Here is a 12,941-nt window from a genome sequence, read left to right on the forward strand (position 1 = left end):
CCCTTTAGATTGTAGTCATGTTTGTAGTAAGGCTGTAGTTAGTGAAGAATGCAGTACTTTGTATGGAAGAAGGTAACATGTAACTTCTCCACATGAGTAACAGTTCATTTCAAACAAGGTTTTAACACTACAACCAACACACAAACTTCATAGCCACATTAATATTTCAGAGCTGTCACACTTTCATCCACTACCACATCATGTTAAGATGTCAGTAATAACCTGGAAAGACCTGTTAAAATGTAGTACACATAAGGAAATGTTAGTGAATACTAATAATAAATCTTGGAACAGGGTAGGAAAAGGGAATGAATAGGATGAAATAGCTTCACAGGATAATAAGATTAGCATCGAATGTTAGTAAGGTGTTTTCTGATTGGATGAAAACTGTAGTTGTATCTATAGCGAATATAGGCAAGGGAACAGGGAGGATTGCTAGAACTATTGAGGTATTTCATTGGTCACTATACCGGGCGTGATGATTATAGAAGGGAGGCTCTGATGAATGGTTGATATTAAGTTGGATGAAATCCAGTGCGATTTGAGACCACAGAGAATCTCTCAGGATTAGGTCTTCAGTGGGCTCCAGGTAACTGAAAAATACTATGAGAAGAGTAGATATTTATGTTACATTTCATAGATCTAGAGAAGTAGATGAGAGAGTTCTGACGGCAGTGATGTTAGCCACACAAAGAGATTAAGGCTAGATTAATAAAAGCAATCAAAGGCATTTATGTTAACAATTAATGAGAACTGATCAGAGAAGGAGTTCTTCATCAAATTACTTATGCAGGTTAGACATGGCAATAATCATTCACCTTTATTGTTTCTTAATTACATGGATCTTTTTTTTTCACAATTTGCTTTACGTCTCACTGACACAGATAGGTCTTATATTGTCGATGGGATAGGAAACGCTTGGGAGTGGGAAGGAAGCAGCCATAGCTTTAATTAAGTTACAGCACCAGCATTTGTCTGGTGTGAATATGGGAAACTGCAGAAGACCATCTTCAGGGCTGCTGACAGTAGGGTTCGAACCCACCGTCTCCCAGAAGCAAGCTCATAGCTGCTCACCCGTTACCACACGGCCTGCTTCCCGAGTATATGGATCATTTATAGAAAGCTATGAATGGCAAGGAGGTATTCATTAAGACCATGTCATTGGCAGAGGCCAAACTGCTTATACACTTCCACTTAAGACGTACAACTAATGAACTCTATCCCCTATCATATCCCTATACCGCCATTTTGCGTTAGCAGCAGTATATATTCTCCATCCACCTACCCAATTTATCCCTTTCCCTACCTCACACTGCCCTATAAATAGACCATGCGCTCACTATAATTTGCTGAACTTGGATTGAGTGGAGTGAAAACTGATCGTCTCTTCAGTGGTCCACCACCTTCGAGTATCGAGACTGAAAAATAGTACAGCTAAGAAGACCGGCAATTTTAGGGTGGATCAAGGGGACGGTCCATGAAGAAATTCGCCCTAACTTTTGGTGGACCGAGGGACGGTCCTAGTGGGGAAGTATCCCCCTCCCCCAAATTCGGTCATTAACCTGACTGGTGGGGATCCTCCATGGAAGCCTGTGAGGTGAGCTTAGCTTAGGTCAGGTCAGGTTGTCATGGGATGCCATGACCTTGTCAGAGGTCACTGGACTTGCAGATGATTGTATCGCATAAATTTGTTGATCCAGAATGAAATGAGCAGTGGCGTACTTGAAATTGGGCATACGTCTAAGGTCTGCAACTGTTACAAGCCATTGAAGATACTGGTGGCAGTGAGCGTGAATCAGATATTCTAAACACGAACATGTGTGTATTATTGAGTAATGACTCTCCAATGATAGACCTCGTAACGAGTTACAGTAAACCACCTCGTCGTACCCACCATCGTAGTTGTGTCATTAGGCTGAAGAACTGCAGAAACAGTGCCTTGATCAGACTTTAATACAACGTGTTATTCGTTAATATAGTAATAAACTGTGTCAAAATTGGCTTGGTTTTATTAACTACATTTCTAAGTATAAAGAGGATGAACTTTAAAACGTTTACCACGTTTTATTCTTACAGTGAAACAAGAACCTCTCCTCTCCACTATTTCCAGAAAGCAAGATGATACTTGTCACAACTATTTAGGTTTAGATTTGTAGTATAGGTTGGGTTAATGTAACAAGAATCCATAGGTGACGTTAAACTGTGCGCACACTTTCAAAGCAGATTTTCATTAGCTACACCCCCCAGTATAGGTCTGTTTTTACGTTAAGGCAAGGTCGTATTCCTCCTCACAGCGTCGACATTGAGCTAATAGCATCAAAATATGTGTATATAATGTATTATGTAGCCTTCTCTTACCCCTCGACGAAATACTAGCGCACAAATGTAGCCTTATTTTCTTAACTGTAGTTGGGCTAGCGCAGCGGTCTACGTGATCATTGCGAGAGTTTGATCTGAGCGTCAAAAGAACCACGTGCAAACACATGCCGTAACTGGTAACTCAAACAAGTGCGACGTGTTTATCTGCCACATATTAATCACTATAATGTGAATTCTGAAAGAACTCTTCCTTAATAGCTGTCACCATTCGAAACACGGGTTCTCGTTTGATGTCTCAAAGCAATGGCTTTCTAAACTCAAGTTAGCGAGACCAATCTCATCTCAGCAATATCTGAAGGTGTTGAAGTCAGCTGATCAATGCCGACTCAGCCTGATAGTGTTTGAAAGTGCATAAGTACATTAGCCTTGTAGATTTTCATAAAACAACACCTGAATATGTTTACATTCTGGTACCTCTCTGACCTTAAACATATCCAACCTACCCGATTATCTATCATTTCACATCTTTATGTGGTTGTAAATTCAAAACCTGCATTCTTTTGTTCGCTACGCACCCAGTTTTTTGTCTAAAGAAGTCTCGCGCTCAGTGTTCTCTAATAGCCGTCTAAAGAACTGAATCGCATGTGCACGTGGTCGTAATAGCTATCAATAAATTCACACTGTTCCCTCAAATGCACGTAGTTTGTGTAAATTATCCCAGCACGTGCTCCATATGTTCAAGTGTGAATTGTAAAATGTGCTCACTCTATGATAGCCGTCACCATTCATAAACATACCGGCATCTTCGTCGTTGCTACCCCTACTGTCTATCACATCAAAATAAGCTTCCATGAACTCCGCTGCATGCCATCTAGAAATAAACTTATGAATTCTTACTGGATAGGTGGCGTTCTAGGAACACATTAATGTACACAGTCTGCAATCTGTCAACAATCAAATGAACAATATCCCCTTCCACCTCCACATTACCCCACTCCTGGCAGAGGTAATCAAAACAAGAACACGTGGTCGGCGGATGCAAAATAGGTTTCAGCCTACAAGTGACCAGGCTGGTTCATGCTGAGAGAGCTGTGAATTCCACCCGACCACGGAACAGAGGAGTGGTGATTACGGCTGGTCCACGTTCCGCCAGCTGTGAATTCCAGCCAACCAATGGAACAGACGAGTGGTGGCCACGGCTCTACTGTGACCTACGGCTCTCTATTCTCGAGACGGAGAGGAAATGGTACACACTATCGGCTGTACTGAGAACGGTTTTCCATTTTACTGTTCTAGCACAAATCCTGGGACAGTTCCTAGTGTAGCCATGACCATGTCGCCTTAGCTGCTCCAAATTTCCCTGGCGTCTAAGAGGCCAGACGTACCCAATGACGCCACGAAATGAAATCTTCTATAGCAATAGGAAAACGTGCAGTTCAACTTCGGGGAACAGCAAGAGATGGTCCTTTTCTGGCAGTCCACCAACATCTGCATCGTGACAGATTCGGACAAGGGGACACATAATAAGACCAGCAATTCTTGGTGGACCCAGGGAAGATTGAGAGGGATAATCACGCTCTCCTAAATCACTAACATATCCGATGGACAGTTCCATGAAGCGTGTGAGGTTAGGTTATGACTCTCAGGTCACAAAATATTACACCATGATGAGGACATTGATGCTGCTAAAGCTACAAAAATCACAACTGCTGATTCAGCAAAATTGAAATTGACAACTTTGCCTCAGAACCGACTTTGCGTATACTACAAGATATGTCAGATATTAGTAGACACATTTTTACTAAAGAAACCTACCAAAATAATGCAAAAGGAATTAGCGGAAAGGTAATGAAAAACAAAATGCAAATTATGTTCACACTCGGTAATTTGTCAAAGTAATTATATTCACAATTATTAGAAACTCTTTTCATTCTCTGAAAATTCAGGATGTAAGTCCATTTGCGAGCAGTTATATAACAAAAGGCCCTAATGGCAACAGCATTGTTCTCACTTGCTTTGGAGTACACCTTCAATTCCACACTCAGGTGTTCTGAAAATGACGGTCTAACTGCGCCGGATGTTGGAAATCTTCCCACAAATATTACATAAAGGGAGCACAGGTTTGACATGAACAATATGTTCACAAAGAATTCACTCCTAACTTCCAATTCTAATCAACACAGTGTAAGGGGAAGCTGTTTAGTACAGATTGAGTAAAGGAATTATCTGATGGTTTCCTTTACTAAAGGAGGTAAAACGTGTTTTAGTAGGTACGAGGATGGAAAATGTACTGCGATGGTTCTAACGGTGCGAGGAAATATGACTGCGTTCAGAGAAAAGGAAAACTTAATCCCGGGAGTGAATTAGAATGTGTCTCCGGAGGTTTCCACGCTGCGTAAACGATCTGTTACACTCAGGACAAACGTATAGTCTTATCTGGGAATGAGTTGTCATATGTTTTCTGAGATTACTGGACTGGGTGAACGTTTTATTGCATTCTTTACATCTATATGGCTTCTCTCCTGAGTGAAGTAGCACGTGGCCTCGAAGGTGCCCTCGTCTTATGAACTTTTTATTGCATACTTCACATTGGTATCGCCTTTCTTTGCAGTGCACAAGCATGTGGTTTCGAAGATGACTATGGTGGCTAAACGAAACACTGCATTCTTGACACTTGAACAAACCATTGTTTGAATGAATGACCATATGTCGTTTCAAACTACACTTATAACGATAAGCAATATTGCACACATCACAAAAGTAACGATTTTCATCAGAATGCGTTACCATATGAGTACGGAGACTAGTTCGTAGGGCGAAAGATTTGTGGCACACGTTACATTTGTATGGTCTTTCCTCAGAATGAACCACCATATGGGTTCTAAGTTGAAATGGACGTAAAAACGTCTTGTGGCATTCCGTGCAACAAAAAGGCTTCTCATTCGAATGAGTACGCATGTGGTTACGGAGATAACTGCGCTTGGAGAATGTATTGTTGCATTTCATACATTGATATGGTGTTACTCCAGAATGAGTATTCATATGGGTTCGCAGGTCGCTACATCGGGTATACGTTATATTGCATTCATTACAGGAGTACAGCACTTCCTTAGAACGAAACAAAATATGTTCGCCAAGTTGACACTTTCCTGGACACATTGCACTGCACTCTGCACAACTATGCGTCCTTTCATCAGTGTGTTCGGTCAATACTGCAGCACTCTGTGCACTGAAAGAGAAACAAAATAAATATAGTTTCCGAGGAAGAAAACACAGTCACAAGAGAATGTTGAACATAGGTATCATTATAGGTGAAGCTTCCACGGTGTGTAGAATTATTCAGTTTAATTTCCGGGTTGAATCCTGTTGTAGTTGTCTGCACATCACGTACAGTTTGCCGGCGCTTCGAATACATTGCAGTATTCTTTGTCAAGGCGACTGAAGTACCCCTACTCGATTCGAGGTAATTAGTCTCCAGGCAGCAATTTACACTACTAGAGTGGCCCTGATCTTGGCCTTTTATATCTTAGTCTTTCTGGCTGACATAAGCCCTGGCTGTCTCGTGAGCGTTCTGGAATGTATGTGTCACAGCCAGGTAGTGGGGGATTGCCCGCACTGATATGTAATGGGGTTGTGGCTCATGTGTTTAAGTGGCCTGTTTGTCTTACTCATAGTTTACATCAGCCAGATAGGCTAGGATATAAAAGTTCAAGATCAGGGCCACTCTCGTAGTGTAAATTGCTGCCTGGAGACTGATTACCTCGGATCGAGTAGGGGTATTTCAGTCGCCTTGACAATGAATATGCAATGTATTCAAAACGTGGGCAAACTGTACATATGAACAGACAACTACAACACGGTTCAACTCGGAATTTAATCTAAATAATAGGTATCATTATATTTACTTGCCTATTTACGAATTTATGAAGCAAAAAATAAGCCACACTGAACGCATAACTCTTCTACTGTCCAGAGACTAATTTGTCATATATACATATGCTCCAGTATTAACTAGTTTATCACTCAAATCAGGTATTATTATTTGTTCTTTGGAATTATCAAATGTGCCTATTTGCTTCTATGTAGCAGATGAACTCCCTACGTTTTATTGCCTTAGCAATAAGGACCAACTTTTCATATTAATCAGCTGGAGTTCAATAAACGCTTTACACAATATGGATAGAGTATTAAATGTTATCTCACGAATTCATTAGCATGATATTGTGATATGGTTAAGTGTTGTAAGGACCTCTGTAAATAATTTTATAACTTTGTGACAAATATCAAATCACTGAAGGCTCAAATAAGGGCTTTGAATTAAATCAATATTTCAAGATATCTTTCTGATGAACCTTCATTCCCATTTAATGCAAACAATAAGATTGTAAGAAATAACCAACTGGGCATTTAAAAGTAAATCACATTCAAACAAAGTCACAGGCTGCCATGAAGCCAAAGAGTTTAAAAGAGATGCAGGTTGTTATTAGATAAAGTATCATAAAGTATTTAGAAATCTGCTATCTCAACAAACTCAATATCAATTAATAATGGTAAGGCAAATAAGCATGTTCCTATATATGCAAATAAAACATTTCAGCCTTATTATTGTATGAGTCTTCACAACAAATCGATCACAAAAGTTGATGACCTGTCTGGTAAGTATCATTCAGCCAATTACAGTCTTTGATTTAAGATGGTATTTTACTCGAAAAAATCGACATGGGCTCGAGGACGCACCAATATCCCCCTGCTGGTTTCCAAATGTGTAAAATTTGGTAAAATTAAAAAAAATTAACTTTGTGTCATACTGACTCAAACAGGTCTTAAAGATAGGATAGGAAAGACTAGAGAAAGGAAAAAGGGACTGGATGTTTAATTACTCTTAAGGAACAGCCCCAGAATTTTCCAGGTGCGCAAATGGGAATCTATGCAAAACCAACTTTAGGGCTGCCAACAGTAGGATTTGTACTCACTAGCTCCCAAATGCAAGCTGATAGCAATGTGGTGAAAACCTTGTAGCTACTTGCTTGGTCAAACTTGACAGTGAAATGAAAGATGTATACAGTAGGAGGGGTAGGTTCATCTGTGATATCTGCCCTAGGATTGCTGTCAGAGTTCGAGAGCCAGTTCACATCTCGGTAGACAATGAATACCTTCTTCATCATGACATTGGCTAAGACTGTCTACCTTGATTTGTATTCAGATGAGCATTCCTGAATAATTGGAAGATATAAGTGATAATGAAGGAGAAAGTAACTGTACTGACAGGGTTTGCAATACATTTTCTGAACGTTCGTCAAAAAAGGGAGAAGCAGAATTGAAGACACTTATACTACCTAAGGTGGATAGAGAAAGTCTGTTTGGTGAACACGTCTGTGTCCACCCTAGCATAAAAGATTAAGGCTACTACGTAAGAGCAACACACATTAATGGAGTTGTAGCTGGAGTGGAAAAGTTAAGCAAACAATGCAAGAAAATAAGGAATCTAAATGAAAAGGTATTATTCTGGGTATCTCTTCATGAAACCAGTGGATTATTTCGATGCCTGTCACATTGGAATGATTGTGTAATGTAGGCATTTAAACGTACAGTTTGTGTAAATACATGCAATTGGCCCATTGTACAGATCATTCATTTTACTGAAAAATAAAATCGTAAATCTATAAATTCCTCCATGAGTAGCACAGCTTTTTACTTGCCTTTCACAGAAATCTAACCCATTTTACATTACCAAAGTTTGAAGTACTTTGATTCAAAATGGTGACATCCATCGGAATACACCTTGATTAATCTCCATGAAGACTGAACTGTATGTTTGGCATCATTCAGTGCACAGCACAAGACAGAAAGAATTGGGAACAGGCAGCATAAAAGTGGGTAACAACAATTTTACTATTATATGCATTATTATATAAAAGTGAAATATTCCACTGCTAAGTCCATTCGTTTAGATCATTCCATGTTTCTCAGAGGGGAAAGTGACCTGTGTCCAACAATTCATTACTGTTAGAACTAAAACACAGTACTGGCAGAATTACTCCTCCTTCACAGGAGGTAGGAAACAACTCACTGCTTGCCATCACTTCAAAAGCTGTATCAAACAAGCATGGGAATCGTGTGTCGGTGGCCTAGAATATGGCCTGAACCTACAGTTTACAATACTCACTGACTTCCTGCCAAGAGTTGTTTGTGTTCTATATGAAATAAGCAAGGATGAATGACATATCCAGTCTTGGTAGCCACCACATGGAGAAGAACCTGTATCTTGACCTGAATATCTAAATAATACAGAGTGACACATTTACTACAATAGAAACACAGAAATTTTCACCTTCAAACAATACTGCAAGACAAAAGGTAGAGATGCCAACAATTCCATACCAAAAATATATTATCTGTCTGTCGAAGCACTAAGAAGGATGTGGTCAGAGGTATGAATACTACCGAGCAGAAAAAATTATGTATCAGAGCTGTCGAGAAAAATTTCCCTTGTTTTGATTTTTATCTGCTTAATTTGATCCTTAAGGGATTCCACTTTCTGAACTGGTTTCTTACCATCCCTTATGACCCAAATGGAGATTTATTAGTCTGGTGTTTCCTGAGATATTGTGTCAAACCATTGAGTAGTACTTTGTGTTTATATCAAAGTGCATCTGAGAACACCAGATCCTGCAGGTATCACCTCCGGCTTTCAGGACAAACCTTAACAACAAAGACTGTGAATGACCTCGAGGAGACACCAGAGAGCACTAAAGAATTAACAGTCAGACAAATGTATTTGATGTCTCAGAAATGCACAGAGCTATGATTTTAGTGAGGTGAGGGAGAATTATGCAATAAAATTGTGCTATAGATTTATAGCTGATTCTGGGGATAACTACTGGAGTTCAAGCCCCTCAATACCTAGATTATGTGATCATACCCAACAGGCTATGTTAGATTCACTAAAGGCACAATAAATTCCTAACTCATAAAGCAATTTGAGAACATCAGGACTTTTTAAGTAATCACAATGAACCAGACCTTGACGTGTAAGAGAGAATGCAAGCAGGTTTCTGATGTTCTTAAAATGACTGAAGACATCAGACTTACTACAGAAGAAATGACAAGTGACAAGTGTTGGACTTCTGTGATGCTCTTGAGATAATAGACTTACAATAAGTAGTTAGGAAAAGGAAATCCTATATATATTATATGAATGATCATTGACAGTGGTTAATAACTCAGGACAATATTCAGAATAGCAACCTAGGTCAGCAGGCGACCCACAGGGTAGTGTCCTGGTACCACTACTTCTTCGTTTTACCTTGACCATATCTCATCTACACTAAAATAATATAGTTACCACTTAAGTGCAGATGACCATCAAATACCCTGGCTGAAAATGAAATCCCACCACCAATGAGTTATGCTCTCTCTCTCTTAGTCCAACCCTTCGTAAGGGTGTAGTGGCATCACGTGACAATCCTTTTGGTGATCTTCCTCCAGGAGTCTCTGCTTTGGGCATGGTGACTTGCTTGCTGTAAGCTCATCCTGTTTAAGTTCTTGATCTGGTCCATCCATCATAACGGCGCACGTCCTCTAGGTCTTTGGCCTTCGAGTTTTCCCTCTATGATAAGTATTTCCATTGCCTCCTGTCTTCTGGCAATATGACCTAAATATCCGAGTTGTTTTTTTGGTTGATAAGGGTCGACTGTCTTGTCCTGATGCCGAGCTGTTGCAGGATTGATTTGTTAGTACGGAGTGCTGTCCATGGTATTCGCAGTAATCTCCTATAGCACCACATTTCTAGAGCATCAATCCTGCGGCGATCCGCCGTCTTCATTGTCCAAGTTCCTGCTGCATAGGTCGTGATAGGGAAGATCAGAGTTCGCATGAGGGTGAGCTTTGTCTTGGAAGTGAAGGAGGTGTCCTTCCAAATGCGAGTAAGTTTTACTGTTGAATTTCTCGCAATTGCAATGCGCTTGGTCAAAGCTCTGGGCTATACTTGCTGAGATGGGGATGCCAAGACATTCAGTGTACCTGATCCAACAACTGTACTCTTCGAACACTGCAACAGTAAGAGTTAATGGCGACCTCTCAGACATCTTTTCTACTTGTGCTGGTGTGCGACAAGGTTGCATTCTTTCCCCCCTCTTATTTAATGTATACAGTGAGTATATTATGAGGCAGATTCTCGAGGACTAGAGTGACGGCATCACAGGTGGTGGCAGGAAAATTAACAACCTCAGATATGCAGATGACACCATGATTATTGCAACAGATTATCATGAATTAGAAACCATAATGTGGAGGCTAGACGAGCGAAGCAGAGAATATGGTCTTGAAATCAACAATAAAAAGACCAAAGTGATGATTGTAGACCATTTTAATAACAACAGACCTGCCATAACAAGAATTGCGGATTATGAGGTTGTCATTCGCTTTGAGTGTCTAGGATCTGTTGTCACAAATACTGGAGACTGTGAACCTGAGTTATGCTAGATAAGCAAAATTCAGGAGGCATGTTTGCACATCTTAAAGATGATGCCTATTCTAATTTGTGCACTAGCTGACAAAGAGAAGTGCTAGTAGCAGCAGTATGCTCAGTGTACACACTGTCCAGTGTTGATGTGAGGTAGAAGTGAGTCAAACAAAGCCTTTAAGGAGAGAATGATGTTAGTATCAGCACCTCACTGAGTTTAAACAATGCTGTGTAAATGGGCTACAAGAAGTTGTAAGGTCTTTCCCCAATACCGCTGGAAGACTTGGCAGAGATGTATCCACAGTGTACCAGTGTTGGCAACAATGGTCATAGGAAAGCACTGTGTCAAGAAGATGAGGCTCTGCCTGCGTGCAGCAGTCAATCTTCAGGTATACATCACAATTACAGTACAGGTCAAGTGTTGATCATCATTCATTTGCTTTAATACTTTGAGATGTTGATGCTAGTCGAAGTTATCCAATTAGGAAATGGATAATGGAGTTTGAGGGCATTGCTAGGTTAACAGGGTGGAATAAAATGCACATGCTGGTGTTTGCCAAGAAACTGATGGCAGGCATAGCCAATCTCTTTATCGAGAGTGAAACAGGAACCTCCATATGAAGTTAGCTTCAAGTAGTGACGAAAGAATTAAATAAGAAGGTGACTGTGGTGGATCATCCTGCATGTGAAGAAGCTGCTAGAGCTTCAGTTAGCAAGAGAGCGACACAGTGGACTGCAACAAACAGATTACATTAGGGGTAGTTCTGAACGAGAAGTCCCATAGTATTCATTCAACAAACTCTGAATCAATGAAATCTGTGACTTCAGTTGTGTAGCCACGGTTTGTAGGAGAAAAGAGTGGTGGTCTGTTGTGTTCTCAGATGGGGGACATTTCTGTCTTGGTGCAGGTGGACGCTTGCAGTCACGCTGTTTGCAATATCAACACACTGGACCTACACCAGGAGTTATGGCCTTGGGAATGACAGCAGAAGCACTCTTGTTGTTATCCCAACAACTTTAACAATGGATTTAAACTGGTAATTGATTTGTAGTGTGATTGCTGCCCGAGAGACTGATTACCTCAGATCAACTAGGTGTACTTTGGTTGCCTTGACAAAGAATACTACAATGTATTCAAAACATGGGCAAACTCTAGGTAATATACAGAAAAAAAAAGGTTCAATCTGGAAAATAAACTAAATAATTCTACATACATACCATGGAAGACACATCAAAAATACGTGTTGCTATTCAAATACAGTATTCAAGGGAATGCTTAACTAAAGGATAACAATTGACCTCATATTGCTGCTGTCAAGAAATGTGCTCCACAGAGGGTCGACCAGTTGCCTTGGCCTTCAAGATCAACAGACATTTTGCCTAATCAGCAGGTATGGGGACATTATGGAATGAAAATCATCCAATACATGGATTAGCCATTTCTGATATGGCTGACCAACTTCAACTGGCAACAAACTCCATCCCACAAAATGACTTATGGCACCTGTATGACACAATGCATACAAGTTTGCTTGCATACATAATGGTGGTGCCTACAGCAGCTATTAAAGAACTGCCATTTCATAGGTCCACTCACGAATGCTTGAACCAATGACATGGACACTTTAATCAAATAAATATGTTACCTAGACAATTTAAGAGCTATATTGCATTCCTCTAAACTAAAGCCTTCTCTGTGTCAGGATTCATTTTCCACAAGAGTATATAGCCACTGTAAAGTAAGTAAATGATCAGATACAGTTCAAAACATAAAAACAGAATTGAAACAACAAAGTGAATATGCACAATCACACAAGCTTCTCAACAAACACATCAAAAATGCAAGCAATCATTGTCAGCACTCTGAGGCTCATACACATGACCTAATATACTTATGCTACATCTATTTAACAATAAAATCATAACTGTGAGAAAACTTGGAATGACTATGACTGAAACTCTTATATGGATGGAACATGTCATAAAGTTATGTCAGAAGGTCTTTACTTGCCTTCATCCATTCAAGAGAAACAAAACACATTTCAACACAGGACATGTGACTAAGACTAGTAGAGACTTAAACACTGCCTGTCGTTAACTAATATGAAGTAATCTTTGTTGACACAACTAAAGAACAAATGATGAAACTGCAGTAACT

The 12,941-nt window shown here is 40.0% G+C and overlaps 1 protein-coding gene across 1 annotated transcript in view; it reads right to left on the reverse strand.

Annotated features, from left to right (window-relative positions):
- Positions 1 to 834: 834 nt before the first annotated feature.
- Positions 835 to 12,941, reverse strand: part of LOC136884671 (zinc finger protein 883-like) — a 47,937-nt gene continuing 35,830 nt past the window's right edge. Inside the window, exon 5 of the mRNA XM_067156928.2 lies at positions 835 to 5,548. Within this exon, the coding sequence (XP_067013029.2) occupies positions 4,666 to 5,548 (883 nt within the window). The 3' untranslated portion in view covers positions 835 to 4,665. The remainder of the gene's footprint in view (positions 5,549 to 12,941) is intronic.

Source organism: Anabrus simplex, chromosome 13 (genome assembly GCF_040414725.1).
Source record: "Anabrus simplex isolate iqAnaSimp1 chromosome 13, ASM4041472v1, whole genome shotgun sequence".
In the NCBI taxonomy this organism is placed as follows: Eukaryota; Metazoa; Arthropoda; class Insecta; order Orthoptera; family Tettigoniidae; genus Anabrus; species Anabrus simplex.